The sequence below is a fragment of the Setaria viridis genome, chromosome 5, assembly GCF_005286985.2.
Source record: "Setaria viridis chromosome 5, Setaria_viridis_v4.0, whole genome shotgun sequence".
In the NCBI taxonomy this organism is placed as follows: domain Eukaryota; kingdom Viridiplantae; phylum Streptophyta; class Magnoliopsida; order Poales; family Poaceae; genus Setaria; species Setaria viridis.
This window is the reverse complement of record NC_048267.2, coordinates 41,123,276-41,144,484: the sequence shown is the minus strand read 5'-3', so window position 1 is coordinate 41,144,484 and position 21,209 is coordinate 41,123,276. Positions and strand designations below refer to the sequence as shown.

Here is a 21,209-nt window from a genome sequence, read left to right as displayed (position 1 = left end):
AAACCGGCGACTGTTCATCGGTTTCCGACGCGGAACGGAGCAAACAGCTAGCGGCGCGCAGACCCCCACCGGTCCGGCATCCGCCCGCCCGCCCCCCACTCCCTTGGTCCTCACGAGTCGGCAAGACGAGGAGGATACGCACGCATACGCGGTTAGGGTAAGATCGCCTGCCCCGCGCGTCGGCCGCCGGCCCGGGCTCGCCGATGGCCCTGTGTCCGCGAGCCCCGCGCTCGCGATCTCCTCGGAAACGCGCGATCGAAGCGAGGCGGCACGTGCCGTCGTGCCGAGGCGAGGCGGCGACCTTCTCGTCCTCGGACGGGGCGTCGTCGCGCGCGCAGCCGGTGCCCGGTAGGAAGTCTTCGCCTTCACGTCGGGGGCATGCCCGGGCTGCGGCAACCCGACCCGAACGCAACTCCCCGCACGTCACCGTGTGTGGCGGCCAATCCCACGGCGCGGGGGCTGACGCAGCACCAGACGGTGTGTCGGATTATCGCTTCGGTACACGCCGACACGTGACGCTCGCCTTCAATTCCCGGACACGCACAACAGAACTGTTGTGTGTGCACAGCAGCATCTGTGAGTTGCTGCATCCCTTTCGAGTAAGCTTTCCTAACCGTTGGATCAGACCTCGATTGCTTTTTTTATTATTATCATGTGCCTCGTACGCCTAGTCACCTCATCATAAAAAAGAATGCACACGGTGAATGTGTACCGCTATAGTAAGCGTAGGTCCAATATATATAGATCGAAAAAATACAAGCTCAAAACCTCAAAAGTCAATGATCCCATACGGAGCTTTGCTACAATGCTATACTAGAATATGCCATAGCCTTTGTTTGCTGGCTGCACGGGCTACATGGGTGCCTGCATGCTTTACCACCGATGTCTGAAAATGAAACCAGCTATAGCCAATTGCTCTCGCCATTCCTGTAGCTAAACAAAAGGCCCAGAGGCTGGGGGTAGGGCAGTAGTATATCTCGGAACTAGCTTACCACTAGTGGGCAGCCAGACCAGACCAGACCAGGCTCGTACAAGACCCACCTAACTCCCAAAGAATCAGAAGCGGAACGGAATGTGTTTTCAAGACGTGGACTCGCTTGGAAAAATTTTCTCCGCGGTTTCTAGTACCCTTTTTCCCATGGGGGACGGGCGGACGGCACACCAACCTTTGGAGACCGATTGGACCTCAAGTTCCTCCAACATCAGACCAAACAATTTCCGGTTCCTTTCGGAACCGCGACGTTGTGCGCGCGTGCGTGAACACGATCTGACAAGCAAACAATGACGGCGGAAAAAACCATATGCTGATTGACAAGCGTAAAAGATCCCAATCACGATGAATTATGGTAGCATTATTGCAGCGCAAGCCACCCATTTTACATGATCGAGTGCCCACCCAACCAGAGATCGATCGCTTTGCTCCAGGGGTCCTGTCTCCTATGGCTGCCAGCAATCCTGCTAGAGATCTGCTCTGTTCTTTTGCCCTTTCCACCAGCCATGCGCTCCCAAGGAAAAGAGACTTCTGGAGCTGCCTAGATATCCTCCACACCCTGGGCCAAAGTCCAGCGCACACTTCACGCAAGCAGGGCGCAGGTCATGAGCTCTCCTCTTGCACGCACGGACGCACGGCACGGTGCGCCGGTGAGTGGCGCGCACCGACAAGACACCACCACATTTAACAACGGCGATATATGGCCATGCATGCCCGCTCGGTTCTTCGTCAAACAAACAAAGGCGCAGGCGGCCCCTCATGACCTGCGGGGCGGAGCGCACGCAGCGAGCCAATGACGGCGGGGACGCTGCTCCACCCACTTGCGGAGCTCCCGGCGGCAATGCCAATGCCAATGTCCGGCGAGGAGTACGCCACCCGCGCGCTCCACTACCGTCGCCTGTCCCCCTCTTGTCTGCCCCCGGGGGATCCCAATGCTTCCATGGTTTAGACCACGGATCATTGCCTGCACTATCCTCGCCGGACACGAACATGTCATCTCCACTGGCCTGGCCCTGGCCGGCCGCGCTGCCCACTGCCCACTGCCGCCATCCACACTACTCTATCCATCCATCTCCATCCGGCCGTCTGGTTCTCCGTGCCGTAGTGCCTGGTAGGGCATGCCGCTACGTCAAAGCAGTTGTAAAGCGATCGATCGATCGATCGATCGGTCAGTGGTTTTTGGTACGTGCGCGGTTGTAGTATACGCGCACACGGCACACCCCGGCTCCTCCTCGGCTCCACAGTGCTGGGGGTTGGGGGTGTGGACGGGCCAGCCAGGTTGCACCAGTCCGGTGGCTGTACGAGCCTCGGGGCGCACCGGCGCAGCAAAACGGGGAGGACAGGATAGGCCAGTGCCAGTGGTGTAGTGCGTGGTTCGGTGCTTGCTCGCTGCGCCGGCGAGAATCCGGCGGCCGGCCAGCACCAGCGGCGCGCTGGGGCACGCGCGGCTGGTGCGTGTCGGCTCGTCTTTTCCGTCACGAAACGATAATGAGATCGATTATTCGATATCGGCTGCAGATGCGATACATGTAACCATATCCGAAAATTAGTTTCCCACGAGGAATTTGTTTTGACTTGCAAGGTGCAGAATATATGTCGTCATCGAGAAAAATCTCCAAATATTCGGAAAAAAAGGAATTTCTCCGATAGTACTGACTCGCCTGATGTGGACGAACATGACGGTCTCCCCGGAGAAAAAGCTATACTGTTCGTGCACGAAATAAAATTGCCCAAAAGCGAGTGCACGTCTGTTAGCCTGCCGCCACGCCGCGCTAGCAATAGTGGTTATCATAGTATAACTTCCCGTATCCTCCAAGGTATCTGATGCCGCAGGGCTAGCTGATGGCCCTGATGGTGAAAAAATATATGCCCACTGAAACGAACGCGTCGTCCAAAACTCCAAACTGAAACGACCGCTGTTGCGTCACCTCTGCTCCGCGCGGATGTCAAAAAGGGCTGGGCGCACGCCATGGCATCTGAACAAGCAAGCGGTAACAGGATTTGACTGAGGCGATGTGAAGAATCCTGCCATGGAAACCAACCCCCAGGAAGCAAGCGCTAATGGCAGAGGTGAAAGTGACGGTGACGGGGTGGGCAGTGTTTTTTAGAGGCTCGACTTTCAGGCTTTTGGGACTTGGTTTTCGTTTTGACAGCAACCAAATTCTGCTGGTATGTGATGTTAATTTGAGAGCTCCTGTCATCTCAGCCGCTAATGGAGAATGTTTCGAACTTTTGATGCAAGGAATTCTGTCTGTGGCCCCATATCTGCTCGACTGCTCTTTTGTGCGTCGGAGTACCTCTGAGCTGAGCTGGTGACAAGTTGGACTGGGCCGTCCTATCCCACTCACAATGTGGCCCATTTCCCGTGTTGGGAAATAATTGTGCAGTGCCCGCGACAGTTGCAGCGTCACCATACCCATCATGGATGCAGTAAAATGATTCACATGCGTGACCACATATGGCTTGTTCCGTTTGATCCGTTTCGTTTCAGACATCATCTTCAGGCTGTTTCGGTGGGGAGAAGATTCTGGCGCTGAAGATGTGTCGAGTTGCCCTGTTGGGGAGTCCGAATCTCCAGCTTCAAAGTGCACCCTGTCCAGAGAAAATGCATCTGGGGATCATGATGGCCGTCCAGAAATCTACTCCCTACTCAAACGTCACTAGCGAGTTTGGACGTTCATTGCTTCTCATGAAAACGGGTTTAATTGTGGACTGCTCAGAAAAGGACGAGTGATCAAACAAACAGCCAGCTACAGTCAAAGTTTGGTAAGATAGTTCTGAACCCAAAGAATTAGGCTAGATTGCCCTACCACCGGTGTAATCTATCATAGTGCTTTGGTCTCTAATGTCAATTAATCTACCAACAATAATCCCCTGTTTAATAAGAGCAACCAATAATTAATCACACCCGGAATCTTCTGGCTAACTGCCCCTACATAGTATAGTAATAGTGCCGGTGCTAATCAGGTTTGAACGCTATCTCAGACTCATCCGTGGACTGCACTGACTGACTTGACCAGCCAAGTGCGCACGGCACGAGAGCGTGAGCACTAAATTGCAGAGGCGCAAACAGTGAAACAGTTTCGCAGCTCAACAGAGACCTAGCCCACGGAGTGGTAGTACCACCAAGAGCAAGCGCCAAGGAAGAATTTTTTGCGGTTCTGGGTGTTTGGAGCATGGACATGGACTCCAGGGTTTCAGCGTCCTTTTTCCAGGTGCCCAATAATTGTGCCGGTGGAGAAACTGGAGACGAGGCAGGAGGAGCAGGGCAATGGATCTGTCCATGCCCCACGACTCGGCGATAAGCACGGCACTGATGATGAAAGGAGCTTGGAACTTGCAGGGTGATGGCTGCTCGGCGCCCGATTGCCCCCCTGGACCAAGCGTGTGCACATGTGGCGTTTGGCGCGAGCAACCGAGGCTGCTTGATCGGAGCTCTGATCGTCTGGATGGTCGCAATGTGCTCACAAAATATGAAGGGATGTGAATTGTACAACAGGAGCTTAAACAAGCGCCTCCTTGAATGGTGAGCTGGATTTTGGGACGTGTTTGCTTTCAGGGTACAGTCTCGACAGGGGCAGCGCGTGTGGACAAACATTCGTGTGGCGCGGACGCCGACCCCTCGTGCCCTTCACGTGCGGGCCGCACCCGTTCCTCCTCCCGCTACAGTGACGGACGGGGCCATGATTGGGATCGGAGCTACACGATACATCGCGCCGATTTGCGCGAGCCCACCCCATCTTCGGTTCCCCGTCACGATTCCGGAAATGCTATCGCGAACTCGCTGCGGATTTGGTGCCCGATCCGTGAGATCGACGGGTGGCCTCGCCCTCGCTCGCCCTGGTCCCGAGCGGCGAGACCGAGAGACGCTGGCCACCACCGCATCCGCGCATGGGCTCCGTGCCGTGCGTGATCCCGGGTCGCCGCGACGAGGGCGACGCCACCTCCCCCACCCCTACCGACTAGCCTACTGGCTACTGCTACTACTAGTAGTAGTATCGACGGGGAACTTGGAATCCATGCCACTATTGCCCGCGAAAGCGAGTGTACGGGCAGCACGCAGGCGAGGCGAGCCAAGCGATCCGCAATCATGGGGCGCTGATAATTAAGGAGGATCGAGTCTGGCCATGATGGCCGTGGATTCTGCCGCTGAGCCATGCCAGTCTCGGTTGCTTGCCTGCCCGATCTCTCGATCTTCTCCTTTCGTTTGGGTTGGGAGTTGGGAGGACGTAAACAAAATTCAGAAAATCGTGTGCTTTTGAGTTTTCGTCGATCTTTCGTGCGCAAAAGCGAGGGAGGGCTATCATCATCTTTTGGCAAAGCAGGAACGTTAAGGTTTTTTGGAAACCTGGAAAAGTGGGACTCGTTCGAAAGCACCGGCTTGTCCTTTTGGAAAAGCGCCATGAATCCGCTTTGCTGAATTTCCCGATTCCTTCGGCTGCTTTTTTTCCCCCTTCTCTTTTCTGCTAAGGATCGTTACTACAGTACTTCTTACAGTTCCGGACATGGCGTGCTGTTCAAGTCTGGTGGCACAGTGGAAGGGGTAACCTGGACGTGATCAGGATAACGGTGGCCGTCGTTTCCAATTGAAGGCGCCGTACCACGTTGAGACCGACTAGGCGGCATCGAATGGGGGGGGGGGGGAGGAGTGATCGATGATCTATGTGAGCTGTGAGGAGTGATCATGACGATGATGGGGATGCTGATGATGGTCTCGGCCAATCCAATTCCGATCCCCGGCGACGTGTGGTGGCGATGGTGGAGGTGGGCCTCGTTGGAACTTGCGATACTGCGTCCTGACATGGACCAGCGCTGCATCTGTTCCCCCTCCGTCCACACCTGCGCGTTTGATACTTTGATATGAGGCGTAAACTCGTCATGTTGGACGTTGGTATGCTAGTTGGTATGCTAGTTAGAGGATTAAATATGAGCTAATTATAAAACTAATTTCACTGATGGAGTCTAATTCGCAGGATGAATCTATTAAGACTAATTAATTCATCATTAGTAAATGGTTACTGTAACATCACATTATCAAATCATGAACTAATTAGGTTTAGTAGATCCGTCTTGCGAATTAGACTCCATTTGTGCAATTAGTTTTGTAATTAGACTATATTTAATACTTCTAATTAATATCCAAACATCTGTCATACAGTTGCTAAAGTTTAGTAAGGTATCAAACACCCTTCGTAATACTCCCAACGCGGGTGTTCAGACGATGCCCTTCGCTAATCTTATCGTATCTTTTATTTACTGATGACGCTGCCTTCGACGGCAAGCAGTTTGCCTCCACGCAAAGAGACGGGGCTGCGTTCTGTCTGCCGACGAGAATAGGGTGCGGTAGTACGTTTGCTTGCTTCGATATACGGCATATTCCGTTACACGGTCAGGTGGGATTTTACTTGTTGACCTGAATGTCACATCATGCTCGAACACACCTTTCAACTCTGGCGCACTGAAATTGAGCGGCGAATCTGTGCTGATTTCTTCCTCCTTCAGTTTGAGACTTTTGAGCAGAAGTATTGATGTTAAAGAGGCCCATGCAAGCTCAGTTAAATATATAGCCCAGTTTTCGTGGAGAAAGTTGGAAACCACGAAGTTGGTCTTGGGAAGTGCGATCGAAGAAGCCCAAACTAAAGAAAATTTATCCATGTTCTAACTACGGCCCATAATTTGGAGCCCAATCACTACAAATTAGCAGCGGGGAGTATAGGGAAGGCCCAATACGTTTCAAAACGTGTGCAGAGTAAACAAAGTTCCATCATTTTCGTCAAGCCACCTCTGTTACTCTACGATTACGACGGTCAGCAATGTACAAGCCAGAGACAGAAAAACATCGCGGATGAGATTGACTGATCAAATGCTCAACAGGACGAGATATTGAAATCAATTTGTAATGTACAACGGAGACGGGCCTATCTCTTGAGATTAGTTGCTTTTGTGCTTTATCTAGCATATTTGACATGCACCGAAATTTTCTTCTCCTATCTTATCGACCGACAGCACTTTATGCAGTTTACAACCTCAACAATAATGTCACTGAGTAAAATATGACAACAGTGCAATTGATTTGGCAAAGATACATAACATAATTCCAGCTTCTCATTATTGAATTCAATTTTCAGCAAGAAATGTACCAATAAATGTTATTCATTTGCTAATGGTTAGTTACATCAATCGGTTTTGGAAGAACAAAAAATGGAGAAATAAAAACTACAGTCAACTATCTTTCGAAAGAATTGTGTCAGATAATACTATCATAACTCATCACATGTACACTTCTCTCCGAATTCCAAGAAAGAGTTTTCTCATAATTTCAAACGAGGACAGCTCGCTGAATGCAGTAAACTGCAGTTGCTGAGTGTATGACCAAAGGCATACGGTGCAGCCTGCTTGACTATCACTGGCATCCTTCAGCACGTCAAGGACTGGGCTAGAATGATGGGGTTGTATACTTGTATCAGTCAGGCACCTGAGTGTTGCACATCGAGGGTTGTAATTGTTGGTAACCATGAGTCTAGCTAGCATCTTGGCTGCTTCAGACATTTTTGAAAGAAACGATTTCCCTGTATCATTGAATGAACTAGTAAACAACCCAGAAGATCGAACACTTACTATGTTGCTAAATATATAGGATTAAGAACCTTTGTCCGCACCTTAAATGCAAAACCAATATCTGAAATGTCAATCTGAAGGGTTACTCTCCTAAGCTTATCTTCCTTGGATTGCCCTAGCTTCATGAATCCCTACAATGTAAAATCCATCAAACACTAAACATTTGGGTTGCCTTTCATTTCATTCCAATGCATCAAAAGATTGAGCATATCCGCATACCTGATCGCTCAAAACCATGCACATGTTAGAAAATTCAAGCATTCCAACTGCTGGGACTTGGGTTGATCTACAGATTTCAATGTATGATTTGTTGAGCTGAAAAAAAGATATGTATAGGTAGGTTAGAATAATACGAGATGAGGTGATCAAGTACATTCTTTCAAGATGGCATGAAGTGTTACCTCTCCTAGAGTAGTAGCCTTTTTCTTGCAATGCTGGAAAGTATTTGCCAGTGCACACAGTACCATCTGCCCAACATTTCATGGATAAGAACGAGGCACAGAAATGTGGCAGACTACAGTTAACGGAACAGGAGGGCAGAAGAAAAATGAGGAACAAAGCTCTAAACGCTTCTAAAGAACTGCGACCTTACCTGTTGGTGTTGGGGAAGACACAGTATGCTATCTACTATTGGTGACTTGAATGCCTTTGTCAAGGCTATATCCATATGGTCAAATGTCACCTGTAAATAAAAATGTTAGGCCTCCAAAACTAAAGATGACTCAGGCACTAAACAAAATCATGTCAACGGAAAATTTATTGTAGGATCTTTTGTACCATATAAGTAAATGTATACAGGTTATTTAGTAGAGGATAAAGAGACAATTAGCAACATTCAAGCCTAATGATGGCTGTAATTCAAATTGGTTTCAATTGAAGTACAAGACCAGACTTATGTAATTAATCATATAGATCACATACTTGGCCAATGACAATTTATGACAAAAGCTGGCACCTCAAATTAGATAGATTGTTATGCTTAGGAACTATGAATCTAGTTTTATGCAATACCTGCCTAGAAATCACTTGTCAATTTCCTGATGAACTACTGAAATATCTGGTGAGAAGCAAAACTTACAATTCCTAATTCTTGATCAGAATCTTGTAGCCTTGTTTCAAGAACCTCCACAGCACTCCTGGAATTCACAAAAATAAAAATGTTATACTCTAATGGCTCACATTGCTGAGGCACGCAATCTTAAACAGTCATCATTGATATAACACATACAAAAAATTCTGAATTGGTTAGCACATGCATCAACAAGATTTAGAATTTCTTTTGTTTCATTAAAAAAATGAAGAGCCCAACATTTATGAGCTCTAGTACTGGAGCTATAGTTCGCGGAGAATATCATTGTTTCAACAAAAACAGAAGTGATTTACCTGCAAACACCTAGAGCTTTTCTCATGTCACCGGTGGCTGCTGCAACTTTCTGATAAATAACAATCACCAAATCATTATAAGATGAACATAGACAACAATGCTTAGCACAAGATTATGATTTCTGTCAATGAAACTACAGCACAATTGTTGCTAAATGAATGCACTTACTCTAGCACAAAACTCCAGGGCCAGTGGTTCAAAAACATCATACTCAAGAACCTGTATAAGTGGCATTAGAACATATGAAATAATGACCAGCAAGCAATTGAAAGTATAGTAATAAGAGATAGATGCATAGAAATCTGAATTGGCAACATGATAAGATATTTACCTTTAGTCTATGCTTAATTATGTCAGAAATTTGATCCTTGGAATAAGCACGGAAAGTTACAGCAAAAGGTTTGCCTGTCAATTAAAGTACCAAAGCCAAAGGAAAGTTAGTTTACTTCATAGCAGAAAATGCAGCATTAGACATTATCAGCAATGCTTATGCTTACAATTTAAGGATTCAAGCTTTGGAAGAAACCGATCTGCTAGGTCTATGGCATTCGCAATTCCTGAAAAGCATCACCATCAATCAGCAAAACCGTATTGTTTGGTCCATAGGCATATACAGCTACTAGTGGGTGTAAGTATCCTTCAAACTTCACCTATTAGTATGCATCTTGAATATGGGCAAGTCGTAAGCATGAAAAGGTCATGTAGCACAGCCCTGTCTCTAGTTATTAAGTAGTCCATCTCATCCACGATGACCAACCTGGCATTAGTAGCATGGAATTCAGATAGCAGGACCAAGACAGCAAGAAAACCCCAATTGTCACAATGGATACAAGCAGTTATTACATCATTCTTCTTGGAGCTGATTCCTCGTTGGAAAACATGCTCTGAAGTTGCTGAAGTGGTGACAGTTTGCTGCTTCCCTTCTTACGGTTCTGAAATTGTCCCAGTATCTGCATCAAAAGTCACTTAGAAACTAAAATTTTTGGTTGAATTGGACAGGCACAAATAGATCGAGTCTATAACTGGATAGCAGTTAATACCTTGCTAAAAATCTCGGATGTGTTTGCTAGGTTTGTACAATTGATTGCTAGCGAATCGGGTGTCTCCATTCCCATCTGCATTCACACAAAATTAACACAGCAAATCAATACAAGAGCACTCAAAAACTGGAAACTGCAGTGGAACATGAGATGTTGTCAAAGCCTACCTCATCTGCCCAACGCCCCAAGCTTTCCTTGACCTTGTTAACAGATAGTGTCTTCCCTGTGCCGGGGCACCCGCAGATATACAGGCTCCCAGCCTTCTCCTGCTCGATGCAAGCCTTACAGAACTCAAACACGCGCCTCTGCTCATTGTCCCGGCAAACTAATTCACACGACGGCACCGTCGCCACGTGCAGCGCCTCCTTGACAGCCCTCATCTGCGCGGGATCTGCGTGGCACGACCAATTCGTTGTCAGGCCCCAACACAAAAGCAACTAAGTGAAAACATTGGCTGGCTAAAATGGAAATCGAGAGGCTTGCCTCGGGGATTCCACTTGGGCTTCTCAGCCGCGACAAGGTCCCCGTAGAGCCGCTTCCTCGAGGACTTGGGCGACGCCGACAGCAGCTTCGGCGTGCAGGCCTGCAAGATCGAGCAGTTGGTGTGCATTGCAAAGGGGAACGGATGGAAGGAAGCAACGGCCGCGCAGATCCGCATCGGAGACCAAGTAGAGCAGTGGATCTTACCGTTCCGGCGCCGGCGTGCGGGGATCGGTGAGGGGAAGTGTGCCGCGACGCTTTCGGCGACTCGCCGGCGCGGCCTGGCGTCAGCCGACGCTTGACGCTGCGAGGCGTGCTCGCAGCGGCAGGGGAGGGGGTGGCGGCGGGGGACGCGCTCGCCGTGGCGCTGCGGAGAGTCGGCATTGCTGCTTGGAGGGACGGGAGATTGGCGGTTACTTGGAAGATGTGGGGGAATTGACGAATTGGGGAGGGCTCGTGGATGTGGATGGCGGGGAAGGGGAGACGGAGACGGGTGGGGAAGAAAAGGGCGGGGCGTGGAGAGGCGCGACCGCGCGCAGAGCGCGAAAGGGTTTTCGGCTTCGCGCGGGAACGCGAGATCACGAACGTGGGCTCTGGCCTCTGCCCTCTGGGACCGGGGTAGGTGGCTCTTTGAAAATTGTATGCGCGGCAGCGCGCGGGTGTGTGGACTGCCAGGGAGCTGTGGTATGAGCGGTTGCATGAGACATGAGAGCAACTGAGCGACTGCCGATGGGCGTCGAAGTGTTTGCGTGTAAAATGTCATTTATACGCATGTACATGGTAAACGCAGAATATGCGTGTAGTTTAGGTCTAATTGCTGAATTAAATACTAAATATGTGTAGATGATTAACTTGGTCAAAAAGTGTAAACAGTGAAATTAAGGTCCTGTTCGGGAGAGGATGCTCAAATGTCGTCATGGACTAAAATTTAGTCCCCTCAAATGAATGGGCTAAAATTTAGCAGCTGGGGTGTTTGGGAGGGAGGCTAAAGTTTAGCACTTTGGTTATCAAAAGACTCTTTTACCCCCTCTCCTTTATCCTCAACTTCTTCCCTCTGCTTTGCTCCCTCTGCCAAACCCGACCACCGGCACGCTCTGCTCCCTCGGCTTCACGCACGGCCACCGCCAAGGCCAGGAGCTGGCTCCTCCGGCCCGCCTCCGACGGCAACGCCTCCTCCTCCGACAAGAAGCAGAGCTTCTCGCCCCCTGACGCCGCCGACCCTGCCGACGAAGCGGCGCACGGGCATCCGACGACGGCGGTGGTAGCGGGGCCAGCAAGGCTCGGATCCGGCGGCGCGATGGACGGCCCCCGTCGGATCCGGTAGAGAGGAGGGGGTTGCGGAGGGGCCGGGCGGCGGCGGCGGCGTGGCCAGTCGGAGCCAGTGGGATCGGCGCAGCAGACGGGGTCGGCCGGAGGGCATCGAAGGCGGCGCAGCTGGCGGAGGCGAGGCGAGGTTGGGCGTAGGCGGGCACGGACTCGACCCACCCATCGACGCGCCCAGCGTCGACGGTCCCGCGGGATCCGGCCGGAGGCAGAGGCCGCGGAGGTGGAGGCGGCGGCGACGGAGCCGACGAGGCGAGGCGGCGGCGGCTGGTCTTCGGCGAGGCGAGTCGGAGGCGGTGGCGGCGGGCGAAGGAGGCAAGGCACCGAGACGGTGAGGTGCCAGGCGGCGTCCCTGGTGTCGGCGCGGAGGCGGTGGCGGGGCCGGTCGGGCTCGGATCCGGCCACAACGGCGATGGCGGGGTCGGGCGGAGGCGAGACGAGGCAGGGCGGGGGGCACGGCGGCAGGGCCGGCGGAGGCGAGGCGCCGTGGTGCCCCTCGTGGGGAGAGAGAGAGTGAGGGGAGGAGGCGGCAGGGCCGGCCGGAGGCGGAGGCGGTGGGGTGCCGTGCGGCGGGGCCGGCGGAGGCGAGGCGCCGTGGTGCCCCTCGTGGGGAGAGAGAGAGTGAGGGGAGGAGGCGGCAGGGCCGGCCGGAGGCGGAGGCGGTGGGGTGCCGTGCGGCGGGATCTGGTGGGTAGGAGTGAGAGGGAGGAGAGAGAGAGGGGCAAGGGGAGGAATTTTGGATAAGGGGATCACTTTTAGCCCCTTTAGTCCATTTTAGCACCTCTTGGAGGGGCTAATGGATTATGGGTGGCTAAAGTTTAGCCCCTCCATTTTAGCCCTCCTGTTTGGTATGGAGAGGCTAAAATCTGACTAAAATGGGGGGCTAAAGTTTAGCCCCCCTTTCAAACACCCCCTAAACAAGAATTAGATGTGTTTACATACGCACGTTTAGACTATCGTATAGGCAATGAGAAACATGTTTCAGTGGGATAATTGGGCCCTAACGGGAGAATATTGGGCCACAAGTAAATGTTGGAGAAAAATTGCAAGTCTAGAGTAGTAAGTATATAGCTATTATATGTTATTTGAGAATGTTATGTCATATTGTGTTATGTGTATGCGTCAAGGTCTGTGCTGACGGGAACTACGACCCAGCTCGATTCACCCCCACGCCGATGCCACATATGAACCATAGCCGGCTTACCCTGGCCCTGCGCCGATGAAGGGAGAACGGATCACCGCTATTGAAACTTGGTAGGTGGAAGCCATCGTCGGCTTGTCTTTTTAGCTGCTAAGAAAATAAACCGTTTACATTACCTCATGGTATTAAAAATATCTACGTGGTGTGTATGTGATCATATACACCAATTCAATGTTAGATCAAATTGATATAATCATATAAATTATCATATGATGATTGTACTTCACGAACTTCTATATGTCGAGTGCCGAGACGTCGGGCCTGTTCGGCTGGACTTATAAGCCGGTTGAAAAGCTGAAACGGCTGGTTTATTGTGAGAAAAAAACACTGTTCGGTGGCCGATAAACTGGCTGATAAGATGAAGCGAACAGTGCTGGCATGTTTTCGCGCGGTTCTGGTCCAGCAAAGCACGTTGCCGCTGTTGAGTCAGAGCCGGATTTACCCACGCGAGTCGCTGTCAGTCTGTTGTCACTTCACCTGGTTCTCACAGGCTGGGCCGCGTACGGTCCCTGGCGAGCCGGCCCGCGTGGCGCCCATGTGGCCGACGGGCCATCGGGCCCTCTGCAGCACAGCAACCACGGTCCACTTGCCAGAGACGACGGACGACTTGGCGCCTTGGTTTCATCTCCTTCTCCTGACTCCTTCCTGGCGGTGGTGATCCAATCTCGCGATCCGCCGATCCCCACCCCAGTCCCCGGCGCACGTGAAGGCGCGTCCGGTGGGGAAGGGAACGGAGAGGGTCAGGCAGCGCACGTCCACCTAAGCCCAGCTGCCGTCGTCGGCCCGGCCGGCCACGGCGCCACGCCGTGCCGTGCCGCCTAACTCACATCACGCACCGACTGGATAAACTTGCTGCTGCGCCCGACTGCCCGAGCACAGCGTTGCCGCCGTCCCCGCCCGCCCAGTCCGCCACTGTGGCGGACTAGCTCGTGGGGGCGTCATGGGATGCCTCCCCTTCCCGCCCAGAACACGTCGCTCTCGATCGAGACCTGGCGCGAGTTCCGTTCCGCCGGAGGTTGAACCGGTCCGACCCGCTGCCCATCCGCTTTTGCAGCGACGGCGACGTCCGGCGTTTGCGTGGAAGCCTCTACCCCGTTCGTCTAGAAACAAATCCCGGCGGCGAGGGGTTGTTCGGATACGGTCGACGGCTCTTACCGTTCTCCGCACGCGATCGGGGCGCGGAATGAGGAAGGGAGGGAGCCCGGACGGTCAGCTGCTTACCTAGCTCTAGCGTGCTGGCTCTTATCCGAAACTTTGGATGAGATGAGAAGAGATGTGGCCGCCATAATCTTGGTTTCGCATCCGTCGATATGGACTCGCACGCGCGTCCGCGTCCACCGGCCGGGGATGTCACGCCACGCACTCACGGATCGGCGCGTGCCCACTGACGCACGGAGGATCATGGCCGTCGCCGGAATGCTCGCGACGTGATTGGCGGAAGCGACACCAAGTGCCGGGATTCTCGTACCGGGCGGGTAATGTTAGGCTGCGATAATGCACGTGCTTGATCGTGCTGATTTGGCGGGAGCGATGTACCTCTACTGGGGCCTGATGATGGTGCCAAGCACCAGTTTGTTTTGCCTAAGACACTGGCCAGCTCGCATGCATGATGGGTTAGTTGATAGGGAACCGCAAGAGGGAGATCAGAGGCTAGAGTCCGAGGCTCTCAGGACAACCGTGCATGTGTCGCGTACGCGTCCATAGCTCCATCGCACTAACACTAGTGGTGGCCTACGATCCCGTGACTTACATGCCTTGTGTTCTGATATGAATATGTTCCGGGAGAGAGCCAGAAGCAAAGCATCCTTCTGAATTCTGGCTTCCTCGCTTCGGTAATCTGAGGCAGGGATCGGATCCGTCATCCGGGCGAGCGGTTGAGAGGCGATCGCGTTCGAAGTCATCGCTGAGGCTGAGCTCTCCGCGGCCGCGCCGATCAACTACTGTTCGATGACTTCGATCGGTCGGTCCGTCGTCGGCGGTGGACGTCGTATTATATCCCGCGGTGTTCTGGCGGGTAACTTAATTAAGCAGGTTATCTGCCGACCTGCACCCGCTTGCATCACCTCGCTTGCCGCCTTAACGACGTCATTTTCAGCTAAACTGTTTCCTGCCTGTACTGTGCCATCTCATCGTGGATATACACTTAGGGGGTGTTTGGACACGAGGTGTTAAACTTTAGCAGGATCATATCGAATATTCGTATGCTAATTAGAAGAACTAAACATGAGCTAATTATAAAACTAATTGCACAGATAGAGTCTAATTCGCGAGATGAATCTATCAAAGCTAATTAGTCCATCATTAGCAAATGGTTACTATAGCACCACATTATCAAATCATGGACTAATTAGACTTAATAGATTCGTCTCGTGAATTAGACTCCATCTGTGCAATTAGTTTTATAATTAGACTATATTTAATACTTCTAATTAGTATCAAACATCCGATGTGATAGGTATAAGTTTAGCAGGGGTATCCCGCGGTGGGAACCGATTACCCTTATTTTATCACTTTGTTCTTGTACCATCTATTAAAGGAAAAGGATATGAACGCCAGTTGCAGTCGCTGGTCAGCTTAAAAAACCCAACTTGTACACCTCTCATAGTTATCGCGATCAACCAAGTTGTGGCTGAGGCAGGTACGCAGCACAGGTCTCGCTGGTCCAAGGGGTTATACTAGGTCAGAGCGAAGAGGCGAGGGAATTACGTGCAGGGTTGACAGGTTAAGGGATAAGCACCGAGACTAATGGCTGCGCTGCGCAGTTACACCACCTTCCCTCCTAAACGTCGACAGCCTTCCCGTTTGCTTCCGCGGACCGGAACGAGGTTGGGAGCAGACTCACCTGCCGCGGCCGCCGCCGTCAAAGTTCGGCAGCGCTGCGCAGACGGTCTCTCGCGCGGGTGCAGACGTGCAGTGGCCAATGGATACGCGGAACGCAGTGTTGGAGGCTTTGGAGCCTTTTGGCTGGTCCAAGATTTCGAGCAGTTCCACGCCCTACGATTGCCCTACGCGGTGACCGGTGACTCGGAGACAAGCGGGAACGTTCCGAGTCAAGTGGCGAGCAGAGCCGATTGGAACAGTGAATTCGGTCCAGCAGCCGGAGATGGCCAAATGCCCGAATGGGTTGGTGCATGCCGTATCAGCAGCATTGCCACGTCCCTCTGAATTTTCGGCTGACCTGCACTAAGGTCTAAGCCACTACGTGCTGATACGGAATTAGGGGCCTGTTCGCTTCAGCTTATTCAGCTGGCTTATCAGCCACCAAACAGTGTTTTCCTCTCACAACAAATCAGCCGTTTCAGCTTTTCAGTCGGCTTATAAGCTGAAGCGAACAGGCCCTAGGTCCCGTTTGGATACCCTGTGCTAAAGTTTAGCATCTGGCACATCAGATGTTTGGATGCTAATTAGAAGTATTAAATATGGACTAATTAAAAAACTAATTGCACAGATGGAGTGTAATTCGCGAGACGAATCTATTAAGTCTAATTAGTCCATGATTTGACAATGTGGTGCTACAATAACCATTTGCTAATGATGGATTAATTAAGTTTAATAGATTCGTCTCACGAATTAGCACAGGGTTCTACAATTAGTTTTATAATTAGCTCATATTTAGTCCTCCTAATTAGCATCCGAACATACGATGTGACACTGCTAAAGTTTAGCACCTAGTATCCAAATACCCCCTTACCCTATTGTTCAGATCACCACGTCCTCCACAAACTGTGAGTACGACAAGAAGAAAACTAATTAAGCAATTTTCAAACACTTTTAAAAGCCTTGACCAGAACGTCTAGTGGTGGTAAAGAAGCAAGAACGAAACGCAAAGTCAACCAGCAAAAATCCGGCAAGAAAATGCCGGCCTCTTTATGCGAGTTACAGTCACAGTCCAGCTAGTTCCAGTCCCACCCGCAAAATCAAATTAACGCCCTCACGGCATTGCCGACCAAAGTTACATAGACGCCAGCACGTAAATGAGAAGAAACTCCACCTTTCTCGCGTCGAAATTGCCTGCAAGCGAAGATGAGTAAGGAGTTTTATACTCGATATCATTCGCACATACGAATAAAAAATGCTTAATAAGAAAAGGATAATGCTGGAGTGTTCGGGGAACCTTGTGCCTGCCGGCCTAGGATGGAAATGGATGACGCCGGATGGAGACGGCCGCGTTGTTCCTTCCATAGAATACAGCGGCGGCGTGCGCGGGCCGAACACGAGAAAACATCGTGACCCGGGCGGCAGAACTCATCATCTCGTGTGGGAATGATTTCTGACTTTCTGGTTAGCTTATAGAATATTTTCTCATATTTTAATAGGAGGAAGGGAAAAGCTATCTCTTGATCAAGAGATAGTCTCGTACATATATTATCAAGATTACGTGGGGATGACGTGTGAGGTTATTCATATTATAAGCTATGTGCTAAAGGTAGATCATTGAAAAGTTGATCTCTTGCTTATAGGGGTGTTTGGATGCGGGGTACTAAACTTTAGGAGGGGTCACATCGGATGTTCGGACGCTAATTAGGAGGACTAAACATGAGCTAATTATAAAACTAACTGCAGAACCCCTGTACTAATTCGCGAGATGAATCTATTAAGCCTAATTAATCCATCATTAGCAAATGGTTACTGTAGCACCACATTATCAAATCATGGACTAATTAGGCTTAATAAATTCGTCTCGCGAATTAGACTCCATCTGTGTAATTAGTTTTGTAATTAGACTATATTTAATACTCCTAATTAGTATCAAACATCTGATGTGACAGGTACTAAAATTTATAGGGGTGTACACCCCCTATAACTATTGGATAACTATTGGAGCATTGGAGGAGGAGTAAGCTCGGAAACCCTTTCCGCCCTAATTTATTGCCTTCCAGCGTGCCCCACCCCAGCCCACGCTGGCACGCGCGCCCACCCGCGGTTTCCCGGACCCCTCCGTTTTCAAACCCACGCCGAGGCGCGGGTCCACACGCCAGGCCACTCTGGCACGCTCCTCCTCGGACTCGGCTTCCCCGTCGAACTCACCCGATCGAGCACGCACGCGCTATAAAACACGCCTCGCCTTCTCATTCTCGAGTTCAAACTCGAAACCATAAGCAAAAGCCGATCAGAGCTTCAGTCCTGTAGATAGAAGAAAAGGAATTTGAAAAGCAAACGTTGGAGAGTTCAACTGGAGCCGGAATGGCGACGCCCAAGCTGTCCCCGGTCTCGCCGGTGCGGCGGGACGACAAGCCGTGCGCGCAGTCACCGTCGTCGTCGTCGTCGGCTGTCCTGAGGGTGCAGGACGCGTCCGCGGCGGAGGCGTACGAGCAGTACCTGCGCCTGCCGGAGCTGTCGGCGCTGTGGAAGCCCAGGTGCTTCCCGGATTGGGCGGGCGAGGGCCTCGTCAAGCCGGCGCTGCAGGCGCTCGAGATCACCTTCCGCTTCGCGTCCCTCGCGCTCTCCGACCCGCGCGGCTACGCCAGCCGCCGCGAGCTCGCGCGCCGGCTCGAGTCCCTCGCGGCGCGGGAGGTCGAGCTGGTGGCCGCGCTCTGCGAGGGCGACCGGAGCGCGCCGCTCGCCGAGCTGACCGCCTCCGGGGGCGTGCTCCCGCGGGAGCGCAGCGGGTCGGAGGTCTGGCAGCTGCCCGGGAGCGCCGCCGCCGTGGTGTGCCAGGCCAGCGAGGCCAGCCTGCTCCCGCGCCTCGCGGCATGGGACAAGTCCGAGGCGCTCGCCGCCCGGATCATGTACGCCGTTGAGGGCCAGATGCAGGGCTGCGCCTTCACGCTCGGCCTCGGCGAGCCCAACCTCGCCGGCAAGCCGGTGCTCGAGTACGACCGCGTCGTGCGCCCGCACGACCTGCACGCGCTCAAGCCCAAGACTGCGCCGGAGCCCAGGTCCGGCTATCGCAACCGGGAGAACGAGACGCTCGTCACCATGTACCAGATACTCGAGTCCTGGCTGTGCGCGGCGTCCCAGCTCCTCGCCCGCCTGAACGAACGGATCGAAGCCAAGGACTGGGAGGCGGCGGCGAGCGACTGCTGGATCCTGGAGCGCGTGTGGAAGCTGCTCGCCGACGTCGAGGACCTCCACCTGCTGATGGACCCCGACGACTTCCTGCGGCTCAAGAGCCAGCTCGCGGTTCGGGCGGCTCCGGGGTCCGAAGCGTCGTTCTGCTTCAGGTCCAGGGCGCTACTGCACGTCGCGAACACCACCAGAGACCTCAAGAAGCGTGTGCCCTGGGTGCTCGGCGTCGAGGTGGACCCCAACGGCGGCCCGCGGGTGCAGGAGGCGGCCATGAGGCTCTACCACAGCCGGAGGCGCGGCGAGGGCGAGGAGGCAGGCAAGGTGGAGCTGCTCCAGGCATTCCAGGCCGTGGAGGCAGCCGTGAGGAGGTTCTTCTTCGCGTACCGGCAGCTGGTGGCGGCGGTGATGGGCACGGCGGAGGCGTCGGGCAACCGGGCGCTGTTCGTGCCGGCGGAGGGGATGGACCCGCTCGCGCAGATGTTCCTCGAGCCGCCATACTACCCCAGCCTGGACGCGGCCAAGACGTTCTTGGCGGACTACTGGGCTCAGCAGATGGCGGGGGTCTCTGCTCAGTCTCAGCAAAGCTGAAACGACGAGATGGCGCGGCTGGACAGAGTGACCGGATCGCAGTTTTGCAGGCCCGAATGCTTCCTAATTTCGGTGGTGTGATAGAGTGTGGTTCATTTCATATATAGGGATTGTGTACTACGTGTAGCACCAGATTCTCTTATCTTTGTGCCCTGCGTTGTGTTGTCTTGTACCGAGAGAGATTGATTCAGTTAGATGCCATTTGTAACTCTAGGCAAGCATTTCAATTGAAATCGTGTATATATCGCACTTTGTAAATACGTTTTAGATAGTTTCATGTTTTGGATTGACTGAGTGTTGTTGATCGACTATGAAGATTGGACAATTGTTTCAGGAATCAGGACACATGCTTACACTGAAGAACGCTGCAGAAATCAAATCGTAGGAACATATCGAAAACCTATTTGTTGCCCTGACTGCAAGTGTCGAATTGAGCCTTGTTTGGTACCGAGTTCGGTTGGACTTCGGCCCGAGTCACCTGATGACCTGATCTGCTGCTGCACTTTTATGTTCTATAGGAACCTGGTAAGGTGGCTGAATTCGGGGTTAAACCTAACCGACAGACCAAAACTGAAGATACCATATCTACTTTCATTGCATTCACATTCAACGGCCAGCTATGCAAATGTAATGGATAAGGAATGCTCAAATTATAGTAGAAGATGGTTGAGAAACTGGATAGCATGGAGCCATGGACTTGGACATTTGTCTAGAAACATCTGCTGCGCACTGACCAGTGACCAACATGCTTTTCCTCGAGACCGCGGCAATGCACAGATGCCGCCCTTGCTCACATGGCGGGCAATCTGTCTTCCACCAGGAGTGCACGATAGACGAACGTAATCAGTGGGCGATTACCCCAGGTCCATTGTATCTGCAGTTCTGCACATTGCACAACTGGACAGTTGTCGATGGGGTTGCACGAGCCATGCCTGCTGGCCATGCTTGTCCTCCCCACACACGTAACGTAACCAAAATACAAAACACACTGAGCACTAGAGAAATGCAAAGTGTGAGCTGAGCTGAGGAATGTCGTAAAAGAAAGGGAAAGAAAAGAAGATTATTTAGGACGGAAAAAATAAAGATGGGATAGCTGCATGGGCCTTCTACGACGATTGGCCTGTCTATCTAAGTGGCCTGCCAAAATCTGGATGCTGGGCCTCCAGAACTGGCCTATATGATCAATTCTTTCTTTTTTCGCAGAAGGGCCCATATGATCTAATTTACTATTTTTTTCAGTAATTCGACACAGCATAGCTGCCGGCGTAGAATGAACCACTACACTAGATTAGCACATGTACGACCAGGCGTAAACAATTCCTATATGCGCCGCATCTTTTTTCTAAATTAAAATGCTCCAGACTCCATGTACCTCGTTACATACAACCCACTACCATTGCTTGCAGGGACAGAGCATTGTAATGACCAAAGTAGGCCGTGGACTCCTTCAGTTTCCTCAGTTTGAAATTTTTCAAGTGGTGTGTGGATATTAGGTGCTAAAAACCGTATTACATCGGATGTTCGGATCCTAATTTGAGGACTAAATCTGAGATAAAATTAATTGCAAAACCCCTA

General features: G+C 51.9%; 2 protein-coding genes across 2 annotated transcripts; one reads left to right on the top strand and one right to left on the bottom strand.

The window, feature by feature from the left end:
- Nucleotides 1-7,078: 7,078 nt before the first annotated feature.
- Nucleotides 7,079-11,077, bottom strand: LOC117855060 (cell division control protein 6 homolog). Its single transcript, XM_034737336.2, has 16 exons — nucleotides 10,721-11,077; nucleotides 10,517-10,616; nucleotides 10,201-10,424; nucleotides 10,034-10,108; nucleotides 9,837-9,943; nucleotides 9,644-9,750; nucleotides 9,491-9,550; nucleotides 9,325-9,398; nucleotides 9,162-9,212; nucleotides 8,993-9,042; nucleotides 8,688-8,745; nucleotides 8,202-8,291; nucleotides 8,011-8,076; nucleotides 7,829-7,924; nucleotides 7,651-7,740; nucleotides 7,079-7,560 (listed from the first exon to the last, which is right to left on the bottom strand). The coding sequence occupies exons 1-16, from the start codon at nucleotides 10,895-10,897 to the stop codon at nucleotides 7,516-7,518; spliced, it is 1,470 nt and encodes a 489-aa protein (XP_034593227.1). The 5' UTR covers nucleotides 10,898-11,077; the 3' UTR covers nucleotides 7,079-7,515.
- A 7,031-nt stretch (nucleotides 11,078-18,108) lies between these two features.
- LOC117854734 (nematode resistance protein-like HSPRO1) lies at nucleotides 18,109-19,892 on the top strand. Its single transcript, XM_034736960.2, has one exon. It carries the CDS (start codon nucleotides 18,222-18,224, stop codon nucleotides 19,632-19,634), a length of 1,413 nt encoding a protein of 470 aa, XP_034592851.1. The 5' UTR covers nucleotides 18,109-18,221; the 3' UTR covers nucleotides 19,635-19,892.
- The last annotated feature ends 1,317 nt before the right edge of the window (nucleotides 19,893-21,209 follow it).

Coding starts and splice junctions, on each gene's coding strand:
- LOC117855060 (XM_034737336.2), bottom strand. CDS start 10,897: ATGCCGACTCTCCGCAGCGCCACGGCGAGCGCGTCCCCCGCCGCCACC. Junction 10,109..10,200: donor TGGGGCGTTGGGCAGATGAG/GTAGGCTTTGAC, acceptor GTGTGAATGCAG/ATGGGAATGGAGACACCCGA. Junction 8,746..8,992: donor AAAGCTCTAGGTGTTTGCAG/GTAAATCACTTC, acceptor TGTGAATTCCAG/GAGTGCTGTGGAGGTTCTTG.
- LOC117854734 (XM_034736960.2), top strand. CDS start 18,222: ATGGCGACGCCCAAGCTGTCCCCGGTCTCGCCGGTGCGGCGGGACGAC.